This window comes from Taeniopygia guttata, chromosome 14 (genome assembly GCF_048771995.1).
Source record: "Taeniopygia guttata chromosome 14, bTaeGut7.mat, whole genome shotgun sequence".
Classification (NCBI taxonomy): domain Eukaryota; kingdom Metazoa; phylum Chordata; class Aves; order Passeriformes; family Estrildidae; genus Taeniopygia; species Taeniopygia guttata.
Genome location: NC_133039.1, coordinates 14,451,813 through 14,472,308, shown reverse-complemented (window position 1 = coordinate 14,472,308; position 20,496 = coordinate 14,451,813). Strand labels below are relative to the sequence as shown.

At 49.9% G+C, this 20,496-nt stretch overlaps 1 protein-coding gene across 2 annotated transcripts in view; it reads right to left on the bottom strand.

Annotated features, from left to right (window-relative positions):
• XPO6 (exportin 6) overlaps positions 1 to 20,081 on the bottom strand; it is a 60,600-nt gene extending 40,519 nt beyond the window's left edge. For both annotated transcript variants that reach the window (XM_030284603.4, XM_030284604.4), the window contains exons 1-3: positions 19,941 to 20,081; positions 3,978 to 4,068; positions 2,286 to 2,398 (exon numbers count right to left, since the gene is read on the bottom strand). In XM_030284603.4, coding sequence (XP_030140463.4) covers positions 2,286 to 2,398; positions 3,978 to 4,068; positions 19,941 to 19,943 — 207 coding nt within the window. In that variant the 5' untranslated portion in view covers positions 19,944 to 20,081. The remainder of the gene's footprint in view (positions 1 to 2,285; positions 2,399 to 3,977; positions 4,069 to 19,940) is intronic.
• Between the last annotated feature and the right edge of the window lie 415 nt (positions 20,082 to 20,496).

Below are 20,496 nucleotides of genomic sequence, written 5' to 3'. Positions count from 1 at the left end.
GCAGGCACAGAACCATTTCCTCTATCTTTTAACCCTGGGCATCAAGGGCTGCCCCTCTAAAGGGCGAAGCACAGCCTTGGATGAAGCAGGAAGGAAGACCAGGGAAGGAGGTTTGGTTTTCCAGGCCTCTGATGCCACCCAGGTCTCCTGAAGCTGAGCTGGGAGGTCACTGGTGCAGGCACTGCCTGGCAGTGACAAGGCACCACTGCACAGAAAGCTCTCAGTCCACTTAAAGCCAGACAAAATCCAAAGGAAAGCAGAGTTACAAATTGTTTCCCTGCCCTGATCCCATTTAGGGCTCTGGAGCATTAGGAGCTGAATCTCTTGGGGATATTTGGGATAACCAGAGAGGAGGCTGAAGCAATCCTGTACCATCTGCAGGATTCAGCCTGCAGAAAGAGAATGCTGGAGATCACAATCACAGCCTAGAAAAAACCTCAAATATCCAAAAGGGGAAGATGATGGTCAAAGGAGATGCAATCCTCAGTAGGATGCACTGCACAGAGACATCAGCTCCCAGTGCAGAGCTACGCAGGGATATTACACAGAAATCCCTCAAAGGAGTTGCTTGTGGTGTTTCCTAGCAGAGAAAATCCACAAGTACTGCTTGAAAACAATGGCCCAACCAGCTGAGGGTTCCTTGATGCAAGTCCAGAATCCCAATAAAACTGGAAGATGTTTTAGCTTTAACATCCATCCTTTCATGTCCACTGTGTTCTGTCCTACTCCTCCCACCTGGCAGCAGCAGCTTTCTCCCTATAAATGCATTTGGGAAGATATTTTAATTTCCAAAAAGCAGGAAGTGAAAACAATTCATCTGAAAGGGGGTCAGGAAGAGTTTTATTCCAAATCCGCTGCTACCTCCCCAAGCAGTCTGGGAAATCCATGTCCTTGGGCATTTTTGGGAGTGATCCTTGTGTTCACACCCCTCTGATGACCAGCAGCCAAGGATAGCTGGGGAAGCTGCAGACTGGGACAGACCAGGGCTCTGAGGACCAGTTAATGTCCAGCACTGCACCAGTTAATTTTGGGAATTCTAGCTCCTCCATGGAGAGATCCTCATCTCCCAGCTGGGCTGGGGACTCGTGTCCCTCCCTCTGCACTTGCACAGTGATTTCTTTATTCTGGGCACAATTAGGTTTTTCAATGCTACTTTTGGCCCCTCCAGGGAAGCAGAGGCTCAGTAACCAAACTCCATAAAAATATCCTGAGCTGGTAGGATCCACATGGGATGATCCCAAGGATCACTGAATTCACCTCCTGGCCCTGCACCTGTTTTGCTCATCAGGAAAATCAGTGGGACACCATCCCCTGAGCAGGAATAATCCCCATGGCACTTGCCATGATCACCCCTTTTTGAGGGGAAGGTAAAGCAGATTCAATTTGCAGATGGGGTCCAGACTCCCTCTGCAATCCCTAGTAAGTAACATGAATATTTAAGAGACAAAATCAACAATGATGTGGATAATTTGTAAAAACAACACAACTTTAAGAGCAGAGTTTTTATCTAAACATGTATTTTATCTATAAAGGGGCCCAGTGCAAAGGCTCTAAACCCCTTTGATTTAGGGACACAGCTCAGAGTGCCCACCCAGCCAAGAACACAACACAGAGGCCACAAATGTCCCAGACTGAGGTGTGACATTGAGCAAACCCCAGCACAGCCCCAGAGACAGACTGGTCACTGAGAAATCAGTGACACACCAGTGCTGTTCACAGAATACTTTTGCTTATTCCAGAGGACACAGAGATCAATATCAAGCCTTTTAACCCAAATTTTCTTCTTTTATAAGTAGGTGAAGAGTGGGATGTGGCTGTCTAAGAGAGACCTCACCTCTCCAACCAGCACAGGTTGGCAGGATGCAGTTCAAGAGCACCAACCACAACTACAAAATGTCAGAAAAATAAAAGCAAGTCTGCCTTCCCTCTCAGCACTCAAAGCCTGCAGGAGCCAGGAGCAGATAATCACCCCCATATTTCTGATCATAAAAACAGCATAAAAGCAATAACACCCTTAAAAGCATCGTGCAGAAACTGAAGCAGCCTCTGAAACTGGAGGTAATTTGTGCTTAGAGATGCCAGGAAATGAATTCTTCAATTTGTGTACAAAGATTCAGTCTCCCACTCTGAGCCTGCCATTAAGCAACCTCTCTGGCAAAGAGCAATAAAAGCATCCTTCATCACTGTACTTACCAGGGATGCCATTTCAGACAAACATCTCCCCCAAAAAATTGATTGCCAGATAAAACTGCACCAGGCAGAGCAGTGAGGAGCTCAGGCCTCACCTCAAACACTGTCAGGCTGTACATCATCACATAATCATTCCTTGTGCTGGACAGGAAGTACAGGCAGAATCTCCAGGCTCCTATCTGCTGGGCAAAGTTATTTAAAAGCTCCTCTGCAAAAAACATAAAAGTACATAAATTACTTCAAAACGTACTTCAGTTTTAATTTGACTTTGATGTAAAATATTCCATTAAAATTCTTTAGCTGTAAACAAAGCCATAACAATGTATAGTGATAGCACAGCAACTAAGCAGGGAAGAGACCCTGTGTTCAGGGAATGACTCAACCTGGAGGAGGGCAAAAAATATAATAAAACCACATTCTACAGTGTTTAAAGCAAAGTAACAACAGGCTTTAATGAAAACAAAACTGATGTGTCATTATCGAAACAGTTTTGACATAAATAACTGCAGCAGATAAGAGGTGAATATTAAAACAAATCACACAGCAATTGTATTATGAGCACTTTTATTTCATCTGTAAAAGCCAAATGCTGGGATTTCAGGCCATTGTGAGAGAGTAGGAACACTTCAGATCAGTGTTTTAAACTCAGCTTCTTTTCATGCAACTCCAAGAGCTGCTGACTTGGTGGAAGTTCAGGGGGTCAGAGACCTCCCCGAACGCTCAGGGAAGGATTTGGTCATCTCTCATGAGGTGACAACATGACAAAGAAAAGCCACAAAGGCTGCTTTATAGGCTAAGCAAGTTTAAGGCTTAATTAATTGTTTTCTTTCCTGCAATTTAAGCAGGAAAACGAGGGATACCTTTTCCACAGCAGGAGATCACAGTCAGAAAAACCACAACAAAAACCTTGTGCTGTTTATTTTACAGGATTTCTGGGGCAGTCTTTCATGCTGATCACACTTTTGGTAGGAAATGGTAGAAACAGAATAATCCCAGAATGGTTTGGGTTGGAAGGACCCTAAAGTTTATCCCATCCCAACTCCCTGCCATGGGCAGGGGCACCTTCCACTATCCCAGGCTGTTGCAAGCCCCATCCAGCCTGGCCTTGGACACTGCCAGGGATCATGGGGCAGCCACAGCTGCTCTGGGCACCCTGTGCCAGGGAAATTCCTTCCCAATATCCCATCCATCCCTGCCCTCTGGCAGTGGGAGCCATTCCCTGTGTCCTGTCCCTCCATCCCTTGTCCTCTTTAGGCCCTGCCAGGGGCTCTGAGGTGTCCCTGGAGCCTTCTCCTCTCCAGGGGAGCACCCCCAGCTCTCCCAGCCTGGCTCCAGAGGAGTTCCAGCCCTTGGAGCATCCTTGTGGCTGTTTGGGAATAGAAGGAATCTGCCCCTTTTCAATTACCAGCAGCTCCCCCAGAGCACCTGGCAGGATCTCTGCTGCCTTTCAGGACATATTTAATAACCCCACCCAGACAGAATTGCTATTATTCCTGCTTGTCATTCCACAAGAATTGGGACAGCCTAGCTTTGCATTCCTAAAGCAGAATGCTGTGCTCCATCTCCAGGCAGAGGCTTCCCAGGACACACAACCCAACAATGTACAGAGTAAACCTCCCTGGTTTATCATCCATAGGAGCTGCCAGAGATGCCCTGGAACCCCAGCTCTGGAAACCTTTCCCACCTAAGCAGGAGAGGGGAAGATGTTGAGTGCAGGCACAGCTGTGTGAACAGCACCAGACCCCTCTGCTGGGGGCAGGAGCAGCTCCAGGAGCAGCAGGACTCACCTATCTCCCGTTTCCTCTCATTTGTTGTGCAGTTGTGGAAAAACTCCGTCATCAGACTCTCCAGAGCCCGCAGCGAGGCCTCCTCTGATGCCTGGGAAGGACAGTGAAGAAAAGAGAGGAAACTCATTCCCACTCTGACACAGGAGGGTGGCATTGGAACATCACAGATGCACCAAAATCCAACACGAGCAGGACCAGTACAGGGCAAGTAACTGGGAGCTCAAAGTCTCACTGGCGCCAAGGAGCAGCAAGATTTGTCCACTGCAGGTGAAAGCTTTGGACATGAAGGACCATTTGCTCAGCTACATTAATAAGGCCAAGAACACAACAAAATCCCTTTATTTGGTGGCATTCAGGATTTTTAAGGCAATAAATAATTATCACAAAGACAGCAAGTTCAGATAAAGACGTTTTCAGATGTTTAGACATCATAAATATCCTAAAATGGGAAGCATGAACTTTGAGAGGATTTCTCTTGGACATCAGGAAGAATTTCTTCCCACAAAGGGTGAATCAATAGTGGAATGGGCTGCTTGGGTGGGTGGTGGAGTCCCCACCCCTGGAGGTGTCACTCAATGCTCTGGGCTGGTGACAAGGTGGGGATGGGTCATAGGTTGGACTCGATGATCCTGGAGGTTTTTTCCAACCTCAATCATTCCATGATCCTGTGACCCCTGACACCTCTTCCTGTCTTTGCCTTGGTGCCATTCTGCTGATCAAGAAGCTTAAAAAATTAAGGAATTTCCAGCACTCTAAAAAGCAATATACCAGTACATACCAATACACCAGTACTGAACAATCTGATTCAAGAACAGAACCCCTCCCTCCAAATTTAGGTTTTATTCTTGGATATCATTAGTTACAGTTTTAAGTCCTAAAGAAATTATCAAGATTAACATCCAGCTGTAGTTTTGGAGAGCTCTGGAGTAGGGATGATTTTATTCTGGCAAGGTAGCAGCTTCAGAAACAGTCCTTCTACAGCACAAACCCTATCATAGCTGTGTCCCCAATGTTTTCAACCCACACTATCAATAATAAATGCCTTAAGATTCAAGCCCAGACCTTCAAGAACAGGAACAAAGTAAACATTTAATAAAACTGATATTTCTGCCTCAAAAAAACCCCAAAAAAACCCAAAAAAAAAGCCAAACCAGAAACAAAAGCTGTGCCTGGCAGTCTCCTGCAGAGAAGAGCATGTGAGACATCCAGCAGAAACACTCCAGGCTTCTGCTAATTCCCATTTCCATGCACAGCAGTTTTCCCAAGGGCCAAGCACGAGCCTCTTCTCCCTGGATTAACCCCCAGGAACACCAACAACTCCACAGTGAGGGCTCTGCAGGACACTGAGCATTTCTATTTACAAAGGAATGCTGAATTCCATCCCACCTTTCCTCTTCCTGCCCTGCTTTTTCTTTTTTTTTTTATTGCTTTTTAAAGTCCTGCTCTAGAAATCAAGGACTATTTTATCAAGAGATGTCGGTAGTGGGAAATTGGCTTCAAACAACCAACAATCCAAGAAGAGGCACGTTTGCAGCTCAAATTTCCAGCTTTAATCCATTTCTGCTTGGACTGAAAACTTCCCTTCAGCCACGGATCAGCCTCTTGTCAGTCACTGTTCCCAGATAACAGCACCTCTGTGGATAAGGGCCTCACTTTAAAAAGAAATATCTGACTAAGTGGCATCCTGAATGACTTCGGATATGGCCACACTGCCATTTGTGGGAGCTAAGCTGTCCTAAGCTCCTCCCAAGCAGATCCACACATACAAATCCGGTGTTTTTCCTAAATCCCTGCACTTTCATCCTCTGCTGCTCAACACTCAACACAGAGTGAGTCTCACCAGCAGTTTCTGATGCCAAACCCACAAAGATGAGTTTTCAATCTCAATTTGATGCAAATTCTTCAAGAGCAGCACTGCTCTCCCCACTCCACCTTCTACCATCCAATATCAAGAGCACCTCAATCCATGGAAAACTCTTGGTTCTTCACAGAGTGGAAGGGCTCAGACATCTTTGGATATTTAATTCAGCAATTCTTCTTCAGCAAGAGCAGTTGACATAAATATATTTCTTCCAAGATTCAAGATTTATATCCTGCTTTTGGAAATAAATTATGGAGTTCTTATAAATCTTGAGCGCCTGCCTCGTGCTCCACTGACTTCAGCACTGAGATTTGGAAGATCCCATTCCTTAGGAACACAGTTAATCTTCCAAAGCAGAACACCATGATCACGATGTTCAACACATCAAAAGCAGGAAAAAAAAGAAACCAGAGAGCACAACATGATTTCATGGATAAAAGCCCAGGCTGGAGAGCAGCAAGGCCACCTCAGGCACAAAGACACAGGTGAGACCTCCAAGATGGTTCTCTCCTCTTGTTTGACTTCTTGTGGCTCTTTGGGAGGTTTGGCCAAAGGAAGGTTGAGAAGGAAAAATTGTCTGAGGTAACCAAAGCCCAGCTCAGGATCCTGCTCTTACTCCAGGCTGAACTTACCAAGGACCTGTACTTGCTGATGCCTTTGGGTATTCCTGAAGTTCCCCAGATCCTGGAGGCACATGGCCATCCCCCAGCTGTCCAGCAAGGCTCTGATAAGGAGGCCACTGGGATAAGGAGGTCACACGCTGTGCAGAGCTGCAGGGGAAGGTGGCTGCACCTGGACCCAGACACCTGGGCAGTTGATTAGTGAGACTCCAATAAAAGTCCAGCTGTTTGGAGCACCTGGGGCTGTACCTGGGATATTTCCTGGCATCATTCCCACATTAACAAGCAGTTTGCTTTCTTTTAGGGCTCCCAGTTCACTCTGCATTGGGTAGAAGGAGAGGCAGAACCAGCAGTGCTGAGTTCAGGTTCTGGTCTGAAATTCTGGGTGATACACAGATTTCATATTCCAAGGTTTTCCAAGGAAAGTGTGGACCATCAGTAACAGAATCTACCCCAGTATTCAGTGTCAGGGCTGGCAGTTTGCCTCACCTCCCAGAGGCATTAATAAATATGCAACCACTAAAACAGAAATACTTCCCATTCTCTTTCAGAAGTCAAACCTGACCCCTCTCACCCCTAGTGTCTCCCAGGGCTGGATCAAACATCAGAAAATACCATTTCTCCCCTTTGCCAACCATTAGAGGAAAATATATTCAGTTCTCCAAGTCCTTCTTGCAGAGCAGGTAATGTGAGCTTTCCCCCATGCAGGGAAAACTCTGCAGCCCACAAAAAGCAGGAGAGATAAGATGTGCCACGTCACCATCCACTCCTGCTCCACTGCCTCAACGCCATGGCTGAGTTCTGACCACAGGGAGGGTCCTGGCTGCCAAATTCAGCAGATCCTGGGGCCAAAGGTGATGTCCTTGTCACAGCTCCCTTAGGGGAACAAGGCAGTGAGAGGTAAAAGCAAGCAGGGCTAAATCTAGCACAGCCACAGCTGCAGATTCCTGTGTTCCAGCAGCACATCCATACTTTGACCTGGAATTTGGGTCAAAACAGCATCTCTGGGAGGTGTGTCACAGGTGACTGTCCCCAAAATAGGCACCTCTAAGTGCTGAGCTGGGTCCACACCACACAGAGTGGGCAGGCAGCAGCTCTGCTCCTCCTGGAACTGTCCCCTCTGATCCCAGCAGGACTTGCTGTGGACCAGGGTGGGAGAGCCACTGTCAGCCTGTGTCCTTCCCATCCCTCTCCCCTCGTTAGTTTGCTCAAAGTGTTCCACACCACTATCAGATGAGGGGTGGAGCTGCTTACTCACTCCAGCTACCTCTGGACTCCAACCCTCTGTGCCCTTCTCCAACCAGGAAAACGAGCTCCAACAGCTCCTTTTCCTGACAGAAAACACAAGATTTGCTACCAAGAACCTGCACATCCAACAGCATTCCCCATCCACCAAAGCACCACAAGAAGGACCCACCCCACCAGCTAATTAGGACTATCCTCCAGTTGTGTTTCAAGCTGTATAATTCATTAGCAGATTTCTGCTGATTAAGGAAAAAAAAAAAAAAAAAGCTGCCAACCTCCTGCATTTCAGCCTGTTCAATATTGCAGCTGCACCTCAGTGAGCTCTGGAGAAGCAAAATCTTTGTACTCTGCTGCTGACTCCATCACAAGCTCAGATGTGGACTATGACTAAAGCACTGGGGTAGAACAGTTACTCATGCAGCTCCAGCAAACAGAGCAGCGATCCTTGGGTTGCACTTTAGACACTGCACATGCACTTGAAGAGCAGATACAAAGCTAATTTTAGTTTGCATATCACCAAACACAATCACAGCCCTTAAAGAAGCACCTGTTCATTCTGCAAGACATGGAAGTGCTTTCTAAAGCCATTTTCTCCACAGCGCTTTCATTTAGAGTTCACTTCCTCTTTTTTTTAAATTTCATTTTATGCTTTCTGAAGGGGAAAGATTTTCTCTACTGCTTTGCCATAAAAACACAAGCTGTTAACCTTGTAATGTTTGCCATTAGAGCATCCATCACACAAACGATGCTCTAAATACAGCAACTCGGGCTAATGACAATTGAGAGAAGGGTTAGGTCTGCTCAGTTTTTCCCTAATGTGTTTGCAAATGGATACCACTCCAAGACAAATTTAAGGCATTCCCTCTCCAGAGCTTTTTTTAGTAAGATGCTAATTGCAGCTGCAATGTTACAGAGGTGACTTCATCCTTCAGGCAGCGCTGGAGCACCTTCCTGATGTGGAAGGATGGATTTTCCACCACACAAGCTCCCAACACCTCCTCCAGTGGCAGGGAGGAAAAGCCCAGGCTGTGCTGCACCCCAGGAGCCCCCAGAGCACATCAAACTCCCCTTCTGCAGCTCTACTCTTTATTTACAGCTCAGCCTCCTCCCAGCCATCAGCATTCAGATTTTATCACATTTAGCTGTTAAAATCACTATCAGCTACGTCTACCAGCTTGTGGGCAGCTCTCCCAGGAGAGGAGGGACTGCAGGGGAGCACACAAGGAGAATCCTGGCTGATGGAAAAATTCCCACTTGGAATTGCTATGCCACCAACAAGCAAGTGCACAGGGTTAAAAAAACAGACAAGAAATAAGAAATTTCATCCACAGCCCCTGTATAAAATAACTCATCATCACCCTGTCATTGCTAATTGCAATGTCCCATCCTCTTCCACCTCAGAGCCTTCTGCTCCCAGTGTATGCAGTTAATTAACAGCAGTCACACACCTAAAAATACAAACAACCACACTCCAGCTGCTGAATTTTCTTCTTTATTATTTATAGTCAAGCCTAACTTAATGATGCACATATGTATCGTGAGTATTAACAATACTAACAGGTACTGAGGTAGTAATTTACTCATTGAAGGATTACCAGGGTGTCTTTCAGAGGCCCTCCCTGCCTCAGCCCTAACACAACATGGTAATGAACAGGGAAATTAGAAATCACACTCTCAGAAAGCTTGTGGGTCATTTCAAGCCTGCTCACAAAAACCTGGAGAACCCCTGGGACAGCCCAGGGTCACTCAGGGCAGTAAAATTCATGGAAGAAGTACACTATTATTTTTAGCAAGAAAAGCAGAATTATGAAGTGTTTTAAAAAAAGCTGTAGGACACCCAAAACATCCTCCAGAAAAGAGAAACACACGCTACAGGGAGGCAGTTGGGAGCTCAAAAGCAGTGTTACTCATTAGATTTAATCCCTTCCACCAAAAAATTCAGAATCTGGGGGCTCACCCTCACTCCAGGGTCTCTCACCAGAGTCTGACACGAGGAGCCCAGAGCCTACGTGCTCCCCAGCAGTGCTCGGCTGATGCTATCAGGCCAGGGCTCAGCCTTCATTCTCAGTTTCCTTGTTGCACTTCAGAGATGTTTTTGTGGTTTCCAGAACCGAAAGCAGCCTGGGCCCCTCTCTGCCCAGCACAGCTCAGCTCCTGGGGCTGTGGCAAGGCAGTTCTGGCAGCAGAGCTCACCCCTCTCCTGGCTCCTCATCTCAGAGACCACCAGGTCAGCACATCACTAACAACGTGGAGATTCTGCAATCTCGTTATAGTCGGTTTTTTTGCTTCAATTGTAGGATAAAAGTCACAGATTGCTGCTGTACCTCAAGGCAACTGGCAGAGGAGAAAAGGCCCTGAGGTCCCACAGCTCAGGGCCAGCTCCAGAACTGCTCCAGGCCCTCCTGCCTGGACAACTTCCCCCTTTAGGAACCTGGCTGCACTTCAGGAATCAGAATGTTTAATTTAAATATCAACTAAGGACTCAGTAGGACCCCAGGCTGAGCAGAGCTGTGTGGAACAGGCCACGGAGAGCCAGCAGTGCCAACCTGATTTCTGTACCAGAGATCATCTTACCTGGAACACTGCCTGCTCCACGAGTAATCAGCACCTTTTTCAATACCCAAGGGATCTGATTTCTTAAACCCTCTTGGACAGGCAGATTCACTTAACCAAGCATCAGGTTTGAAGGCTGAACTTTGATTAACAGGCTCAAGTGTCTGAGTCTGGTTCTTTCTAACCCAGTAACTCTTAACCCACAAAAGAAGCCCAGCAGGCAGTGTGTCCACCCAGCAGCTCCCAGGAATTCTCTTAGAAACCCAGCAAAGGAATAAAACAATCCCAGCAGGCTGGAAAAAGCAGAGGGTGGTTTAGGCACAGTGCTGTTTCAAGCCATGCTTGCTGAAGATGAGCCCAAGAGCAATTTCTGAGTCCCTGACACCCAGGAAAGGCAGCCGCTCACGTGCTGCTCACTTCCTAATTGATTTCTTGTGGTTTAGCTTCTGGAAAGGGCTCAGCAACACAGTATTTTCCCAAACAAGCAGTTGCTAAAACAGCAATACGCTGCTGAGAAGTGCAGAAGCACCCAAAGCAGATCCCTCAAGATCAATACCCTATATATCACCAAAGCACAGCAGGCAGAGGTGGCTCTGGAGTCACTTTTTGGACTTGCAACTTAAACCTGACAATCCAGCCACAGCCTTTCCTCAGCAGATACTTGGCTCAGTCAGTTCTCAGCTGCTGGCCACCACTTTTTAAGCCATCAATGATTGTAAGTTCTCATTTTGTGGGTTATCAGCAAAAGCAGCCAAACAAAATCTATTCTTCAGACAGACACAGCTGAGCATCTGCCAAGGGCACTCGGCTGGGCAGGAGCTGCTTCCAGAAGTGAAAACACTGCAAGGTGACTCTGGCTGTCTCAGTTCAGAACTCACTTCAATTCCCCCAGTGAAGTCTAGAAACTCACACCTCTGAAGCTGCACGGCTCCTTTCACTTCACACTGTCCCTCTGCTGGGTTCCCCAGGATGCCCCACACTCTAAGCCAGCCTGTGACCCCTTGCAGGGAGATCCCATCCTTCCCTGTAAGGCAGTGCTTGTGCAGGAGCCCCAGGAGCACAGGCACAAGGAACAAAGCTCTTCCCTTTTCTCTACGTAAACAAACCAGGCAGGACCACAGAACTGCCCCGAATGCAGCTTCACTCACTGTGGGACAACTTCCTCCAGAGGTTTAGGTGAAGTAACCCAACTTCTAAGCAGGCAGGTGGAAAAAACACCCCAAGGAATCCTTTGGAAATGAGTAGGTTGGTGAGGAAATTATTTGTGAAAGATGTTAAAAAAAAAAATCCTTATAGAAAGTATTTGTAAAAGGTGTTAAGAAAAATGCCCTCGTCATCTCACTCCAACGGTGCAGAGATCAAGAGATGTGCAACAGTGGCAAATGAACTCACACTGTACCCAGCACAGCCTTCTGAGCTGAAGTCTGTTTAAAAAACTCCTCACCTATCACGGGATTATGGAATAGTTTGGGCCAAAAGGACCTTAAAGCCCATCCAGTGCCACCCCTGCCATGTCCAGGGACACCTTCCACTATCCCAGGCTGCTCCAAGCTCCATCCAGCCTGGCCTTGGGCACTGCCAGGGATCCAGGGGCAGCCACAGCTGCTCTGGGCACCCTGTGCCAGGGCCTGCCCACCCTCCCAGGGAACAATTCCTGCCCAATATCCCATCCATCCCTGCCCTCTGGCAGTGGGAGCCATTCCCTGTGTCCTGTCCCTCCATCCCTTGTTCCCAGTCCCTCTGCAGCTCTCCTGGAGCCCCTTTAGGCCCTGGAAGGGGCTCTGAGGAGTCCAGTGAGCACCCCCAGCTCTCCCAGCCTGGCTCCAGCCCTTGGGGCATCTCTGTCCAGCAGCTCCACATCCTTCGTGTGGTTACAATGACTCTTCCTACAGAGAACACTCTTCATGCTCATACAGGTGAAAATCTCACACTTAAAAAAAACCTTGTTCCTCCCCACTTGTACAAATGTAGCAGCTCCTTTGACCAGAGAGAAGCCGAGAAAAGATGTCCAAGTGACAGGAGGGAAGAACCTGGCGTGGTTGTGTAGCAGCTCTAAGGAGTCCAAGATGCATGAAGAGATTTTTAAGAACACTTCTCAAATCCTTCACTGTCAGCAGAGCCACAAATAAACCCTTATTTATCTCAGCCTCCAGACAAGTCCCAATAATACCCAGGGAAGGCTCTGAATCACAGTTGTTTGTAGCCCCAAGTGAAGGAGTCTCTGGAATTATGCTCATATGCAGAGCTGGAAATGGGAAGCACCGGGGCAAGCAAAAAAAGAAAGTGAATGTAAGAAAAAAAACTATTATTCAGCATGTTTCTTAAAGGGGCACCTCTACTCAGATGCAACTCCAGCAAGCAAATCCTGCTGATTTTCCTCCAGCATCCTCTTCTGCCTGGCAGGATTAAGCCCATTACCATGGGGAAGAGCTGTCCCAACACCTGGCTACACAAAGTGCAAGATTTAGGGCAAACTTGGGGCAGGATTATACCTGATCCAATACATCACAGCAGCCAGACCTGATTTCTAAGGAGGTGTGATTATGCTGCATGAAAATATGGAATTTTTAGACCCTCACTCCCTATCAGAGAAAAGAAAAAAAAAGATTGTGATACTCTAAATTTCATTCCTGGCAAGAGCATTTAAACTTGTGTTGGGCATTTAAGAGTGTATAGTGAAGCTACCATGGGAATAACTAAAATTTTTGTTAATTAAAATGTTTTCAAAGGACAGCTCACACAGGGAGAACATCCAGTCCAATTAAAGAAAAACAAGATGTTGACAGATGCAGTGCTGCTGCACTTTGGGGGATTTCACCACTGCCCTTTGCTGCTCAGCCCTGCAGCTCTGGTGTCCCACCCCTGGGGAAGGTTCCAGGCTCCCTGTCCACAATGGGGGGGCCAACATGGGGATATTTGTCCTGGGGGACCCAGAAGGTCACCACGACCCAACCAGCTCCATCAAGCACCAGCAGAACACAGGAAAAAGCAGCTTTTTTAAGTCAAAGCTGCCTTTTCCCCCTGCAGCTTTCCCCAGCCCCAAACCCAGCAGCTCCTGGGATCAGAGGAAGGGCTGAGAGCAGGAACTGCCTCCTGAGCACTGACCTCACACTTCCACATCAGAGACCACAGGTCATGCAGCACTTTGTCCTCCTCTTGGTTTCCTTCAACTTGCAAAAAGGAAAGCCAAAGAAATGTAGAAAATGCAGGTTTATCCCCCACAACCCAAGGGTTAGGGAATGGGATGGAGCCATGCCAAGGACTGTTTTTGCTGTAGCCTCTCCAGACCTGATTTTGAATACCAGGGAAAGCACCACTGAGCCAAACCTCCACGGCAGAAACTGCTCCTCATCCCAAAGAAAATGTGAAATTGCAATGCAGAAGAAACCTGCTCTGTTCTTACTCAATGAAGCAGCAGGGAACCAGCTGAGCACAACACAGATTTTTCAAGCAAAACATCTATCCAAAGGCAGAAAAAAGCCCTCATTCCCCTCTGGAAAGCTGCATCCAATGCTGGCTTTGGCATCCTGACAAGCCAGTACACAAAACAGATGAGCACACGCCTTTCTCCAAAGAGGGGACAAAAAGGAACCAGGACAATCCCTCTTGGGAAGAGCTCCACGCTGCAATTAAAGCCCTAATAAAATATTAAGTCAAAATGCTAAAAATACACACAGAGATCCAGCCACAAGCTTGGAGATGCTGGAACAAATAAAAGATAATTTGGAGCGTGAATGCAAAAGGTTGGAAATGGGAAAAGAAATGGAATTCTGGGCATGATCCACGTAGGAGAAGGGTCAGGGAAGATCAGGGGAGGAAAAAAAATTAAAGAATTTGTGGTGTTTCTAGAAGAGCCTGGAATAGTTCTGGTGGAGTGAAAGTATCCTGAGTGTAAACAGAAAAGAGAAATGTGCATAAAGAAAGGAATCAAATGTGTGTGGAAGGAAGGTAAGATTGGAAAAGAGCTGCTTTACCATAAGCTGTAGGAGCTTCTTAGCCCAGGAGAAGCTCCATCATCCCAAAATTCCAGAGGACAGAGAACACACAAACCCCAGGGTCCTTGACCATCAGAATCAGTAGGGGAAAAGCCAATTGGTTTTCCTCTACCAAAATATCAGTATTTACATGTTGGTTGGAACAATGAGGCCTACAAGGGACAACAGGCACATGCTGCACACTTCATAAATGCTGGAAATGGGATTCCAAAAATTCTTCTATATAAATGGGAGTCTAAACATTTTATTTTGATAAAACAAAGCAGCAGACACCTTCTTTTCTTTCTCTCAGAGAAGAAGGTTGTCATGTGGAAAACGCAGTGAGAGCCAAGGCAGCAGTGACCCAAATATAAATACAGTTCCCAAGAGGAAATATCTGCTGTCTGATAGAGGATAATGATTTGGAAGGATTTTAGAGCACATTCTACCAGGCAGGTATCAGCCTATACACCTCAAAGCTACATTTCCTTCTACTTTGCATATACTAATGTATAAATCCAACATTAACAGCAGCTCCTTGGTTCCTAAATGACACCACCTAACAACGTGCACTTAATTCACCCAACTGAACCCAAAGTTCTTGGAGTTTTTGGGTATCCATGCATGGAGTGATCTCTGCACAGCACTGAACCCCATGGCTTTGTGGTACCTGCCAGATTTTAATGCTTTTCTGCTGAAATAATTAACGGCCACCACCACCCATCCATCAGTGACAGCCAGTGGAAATGAGCTTTTCAAACTCATTTTGTGAACCTGGAGGCTCAACAATTTTGCTTTGATAGCTTTTAGTCCTCCTGAAGCCTACATTTAGCTACCCAGGTCTTTGAAATATGGATGTGTTGGAATTATTATAGGTCCTGAAAGGGATTATGTGCAACCATTGTGCTAAATGAGCTGTTTTCTTCTGAGAAAAAGCTCTGCTTTTGGAGGAAGCATCTGAGCAGAGATCTGCTCTCCTGCTACAGTTCCCATCCCTGGTTCATCTCCAGAGCTACCCAGGCCTTGCTGCAGAGTTGGGAAAGTTCCCCAGCATTAATCAGCATCTCCAGTTTGATGGTTTAATAGAGGGGAGATAACTGGAGGGCACACAAACTCACAATATGACTTGCTGGCCAAAAAAGGAAGCCAGATGTTGGAGCTGAGGCCGGAACTTCCGAGTTCCTACTCTGGTTTCTCTGCTCAGCAGCTGATTGAGCCAGAAGGGTTCTACAGGGGGTTTGCTTTTATTTTAACTGCTCATGAAGGGGATGCACTGAGAGCAGACAGAAACCTCAGGCTTAGGGGTGGAATTGTGATGCTGCACCTCAGCTGGCACTGCTGGAGGACAGAGGGAAGGGACAACACCCTCAGCTCCCTCTTCACCCCAAAACCCTGCTGTGAAGCTGAGCCCACCTGGCCATGTCCCAGCACTTCTTGTGCCTGGGCAGCAGCAGCATCCCCATCTCCTCACAGCACAGCACCCCTGAGCTCACCTGGGACAGGGACAGCACCCCTGAGCTCACCACAGCACCCCTGAGCTCACCTGGGACAGGGACAGCACCCCTGAGCTCACCTGGGACAGGGACAGCACCCCTGAGCTCACCTGGGCCAGGGACAAGGGGCACGGCACCCCTGAGCTCACCACAGCACCCCTGAGCACACCTGGGCCAGGGAGAGGGAGCACAGCACCCCTGAGCTCACCTGAGCCAGAAACAGCAGCCCTGAGCTCACCTGGGACAGGAACAGCACCCCTGAGCTCACCTGGGCCAGAGACAAGGAGGACAGCACCCCTGAGCTCACCTGGAACAGGGAGCACAGCACCCCTGAGCTCACCTGGGACAGGGAGCACAGCACCCCTGAGCTCACCTGGGACAGGGAACACAGCACCCCTGAGCTCACCTGGGACAGGGACAAGGGGCACAGCACCCCTGAGCTCACCTGGGACAGGGACAGCATCCTTCAGCTCACCTGGGCCAGGAACAGGGAGCACAGCACCCCTGAGCTCACCACAGCACCCCTGAGCTCACCTGGGCCAGGGACAAGGAGCACAGCACCCTTGAGCTCACCTGGGCCAGGGACAGAACCCCTGAGCTCACCTGGGACAGGGACAAGGAGGACAGCACCCCTGAGCTCACCACAGCACCCCTAAGCTCACCTGGGCCAGGGACAGCATCCCTGAGCTCACCCGGGCCAGGCACAGGGAGCACAGCACACCTGAGCTCACCTGGGACTGGAACAGCACCCCTGAGCTCATCTGGGACAGGGAGAACAGCACCCCTGAGCTCACCTGGGACAGGGAGAACAGCACCCCTGAGCTTACCTGGACCAGGGACAAGGAGCACAGCACCCCTGAGCTCACCACAGCACCCCTGAGCTCACCTGGGCCAGGGACAGCATCCCTGAGCTCACCCGGGCCAGGCACAGGGAGCACAGCACCCCTGAGCTCACCTGGGCCAGGGACAAGGGGCACAGCACCCCTGAGCTCACTTGGGCCAGGGACAGCACCCCTGAGCTCACCTGGGACAGGAACAGCACCCCTGAGCTCACCTGGGCCAAGAACAGCACCCCTGAGCTCACCTGGGCCAGAGACAGCACCCCTGAGCTCACCACAGCACCCCTGAGCTCACCTGGGACAGGAAAAGGGAGCACAGCCCACGTGGGGCCCGAGTGTCCCCAGGGTGATGGGACAGCCAGGCCAAGAGGCTCTGCAGGAGCAAGAAGTTGCTGCTCCCTCCTGTCACAATGTCCTGGGTCACCTGCAAAGAGCAGGAGTGCTCCTCAAAGCAGCTCTGGCTCCCAGGCACAGGCTGAGCCAGCCTCAGGGCCAGCAGCTCAGTGGGGCTGACACACAACAAACAGGAGCTATTCTGGTAATGGAGCAGCAGCTCCTTGGCAACCACGAGCACCAGGATAACCCAGGGCTCACCGGGCAGGACAATCCACACACACTCCTCTCCTTCCTGAATGGGAGGCTGCAAGCATCACCAGGCAGCTTCAGGCACAAGAAAACAACAGCACTTAGTGGTAAAAAACGGGAAGGTGGGAAGGGAGGCTGTGGAATGAAAGGCAGGATGCTGCTGTGGGGAACTCGGGAACATCCAAGCTGCAGACGCCCACTCCTGCTCCCACTGCAGCAGCTCCCTGTGCCTCACTCACACCAGGGACTGAGATCCCCAAACGGGCAACTTCCATTGTCTGCTCGCCTGGGAGGCCCAGGGACAGCCTGGGGAAAGTGTGATTGGTTCTGGGAGAAGCCTGGCTGCAGTTCTCCAGCATCTCTGCATCCCAAACCTCACACAGCAGCATTTCCTGGAAATCCCTGTTCCTGAGCTGGTTTAGCTGCTGGCAGGATACAAATCCCAAAGAAGTGAAGAATGTATTTCCCAGGGGGCAATCACTGAAATTCCAGCCTCACATGGGAGGTGCAAATGCAATTCCCAAGTGAGGGGCTTGCTCAGGAGGTCCCAGCTGAGCTCCCAGGGCTTCAAAGATGGTTCGTCTTCACCAGTGGAAAGAACAAAAGTAAAGTGATGAGATAAAGACATGGCTAATTTGGACAGAAAATAAATTCCTTCAAGGATAGCTCCATGAACAATATTTACTTTGAAGCTGTTCATAAAATCCTCAAAAGGATCCTAAAAGGTGAGGAGGAAACAATACAATAATTTGTGGTGTGTGGAAGGAAAGCTTGAAGTTGGATCTGCTCTGTGTGTTTGGAGATGAGCTCCAGAGAAACCCAGGGGGATTTTGTTTTCCCTACAGAGACACCACAGCATCCTCAGCTCCTTTCCATCAGGAAGCCCAAACCAGCACAAGCACTATTTACACACACACACAGGCAGGAGCAGCCCCAAGAACCACCACACAGAGCTCTCTGCAAACACCTCTGAAAGCAAAGGGAGACTAAAGCTTCCTCTGAACCCAACTTTTGAGTGGCATTAAGATTTCTGAGCCACGAGTGGCAACTAAGCCCAACAAACAGGAGGTTGTCCCACAACATTTGTAGTGCCTGAGCTCACTGTGCATCACTGCATTCCCAACTTCCTCCCAAAATTCCTGCCCAGTTAATCAAGCTCTAATTCATTCCTGCTCATGACCTTCCACATCAGCCCAGTTCAGCCTCACTGAGGAAAACCTGCTCCCAGCAGCCTGCTCTTCTGGAGCAGAGTTTAATTATGTTTTATTTGTTCCCTGTGTGCCTTCCAGCAGCTCATCTTCACACTTTCCCAACTGTTTCCGGGAAGGAGGGTGCACTAGCAGCAGAACATGCCCATCTGTAGGCTCCAGAGAAATGGGAACAGAAGGAAAACCTTGCCCAGGAGTCACATGATGAGTTACAACAGTAAATCCTGCAGCACAGCCCAGGAACTGCTTCTCAACTTCCACAGGCAGCAAACAGTGGATGTTCAAGGGAAAAAAAAGAAGAAAACAAGGTGTAATTCAGGAGGATAAATGTGTGTGTCCACAAGGAAGCAAGGGGAGAACTAAGGAGTCTTTTTGCCACCTGCACTGTGAAGTGCACACCCTGGGGCCTGGCAAACCCTGCAAAACATTTGTTGACCTTTTTGAACCTGGGCTGTTCACTAAGAATCCAGCTCAAAAATGTCATCCTTGGCCTGAAGCTAAAGCCACAAAGAGCTGGGACACATGGCAGACACGTCAGGAGCCCACCCTGAGCATCCTCAGGCTACTGCCATAAAATATTACCAGTACTTACAGATATAAATACTATATATTTATATATATTTTACTGAGAAGACCATGTCCCACCCCAGTACATCCCAGGTGAAGCAGAAAAACCTCTCCAAGGGACTAATGAAGCTCACCAAAGGGGCTACAGAGACCAAAGTTTCAATAAAACACCAATCATGTACCAGGAGCACATCACACAGTGAGCAATGTGATTACCTCAGCTCATGGGTGAAGAAATTCACAACCAGGATCCCAAATTTCGAAGAAAAGGAGTGCAAAGCCTGATCCTACAGCACTAAAGGCAGGTTAAGGTAGAGCGGGGTGAGAACCAGGCCAGAAACTCGAGGCTGAGCTCAGTGGGGCTCTCTGAGTGAGCCAGAGCAGAGTCCAGGAGCAGATCCAGGGCTGCTGACAGGAGCAAGAAGCTGTTCCTCCCCAGTCCTGTCCACCTGCAAAGGGCACGTTTGTGCCTGCCCTTTGTCACCCCAAGAAATATCGGGATACAAGGTCTCCCTGTGGGTAGAGCAGGGGGAAAACAAGAGCAGCAGCTCAGGGCTGGTGACAGCGAGGCCTGGGGGCAATGCCCACCTGCCAGCCCGGCTCTGCGGGCACCCACGGGTGCGAGAGCTCTGCTGGGGCTGGAACCAGGGGAGGAGGGGATTGTGCAGATCCCAGCGGGCTGTCCCTGTGCCCCGGGCACTGTGGGCAGTGCAGCACCCAGCAGAACCCAGGTCACTCCCCACGCCGGGGCCGTGAGGGCGAGCCCGCAGCTGCCACCGGGGATTCAACCACCGAACGGGCCGGGCTGGAAGGGACTTGAGGCCCGTCCGTGCCACGTCCAGGGCCACCTTCCACAGCCCCGCCCGGGATCCCGGGGCACTCCTCAGCCCCCGGCAGCGTTATCGCCATGACCCCGCAATCCCCGGGCCCGGCGCCCCCGGGAGCCTCCCGGCCCTCCCGGCGGTGCTCGGGGGGCTCCGGTGCCCGCGCCCCGCGGGACCATCCCCCCCTCACTCACCATGGCCGCGGCGGCCCCGGGGCGGCTCTAGGCAGGGCGCCGCGCTCCGCTCATCTCATGGCCGGTGATGACCCGGCGGGGCCCCCCCCGCCCATGCACCGGCGAGCTCCCGCCGGCGGCGCAGCCACGAGCACCGGAGCGCTGCCGGCGCCCAGCCCCCGGGCCTCCCCAAGCGGCGGGACGGGGAGCCCCGGGGCGCGGGCAGGGCCGGGGCCGGGGCGGGCGGGCAGAGCGGCGGGGCGGCCGCGCGGTGCGGGGCCGGTGGCGGTGCCGGGGCTACGCCAGGCGCATCCCGGGCCCGCCCCGCCCGCCCACCGGAATCGCTCACCGGCGCCCGCAGCCAATCACAGCCGGGCAGCGGCTCCGCGCACGCGCACCGCCGCGACGCGCCCGCCGCCATCTTGGAGAAGGGCGCGGCGCTTTGCGGGGCGCTCAGGGAAGGGCACGGCTGGCTCCGCCCCCCGCCGCATTGCGCATGCGCTGGAGCTGTTTCCCGCGCGACAGGAAATGGCAGGTGATTGGGCTGTGCCTTGGTGGGCGTGGCTATGAGTGAACA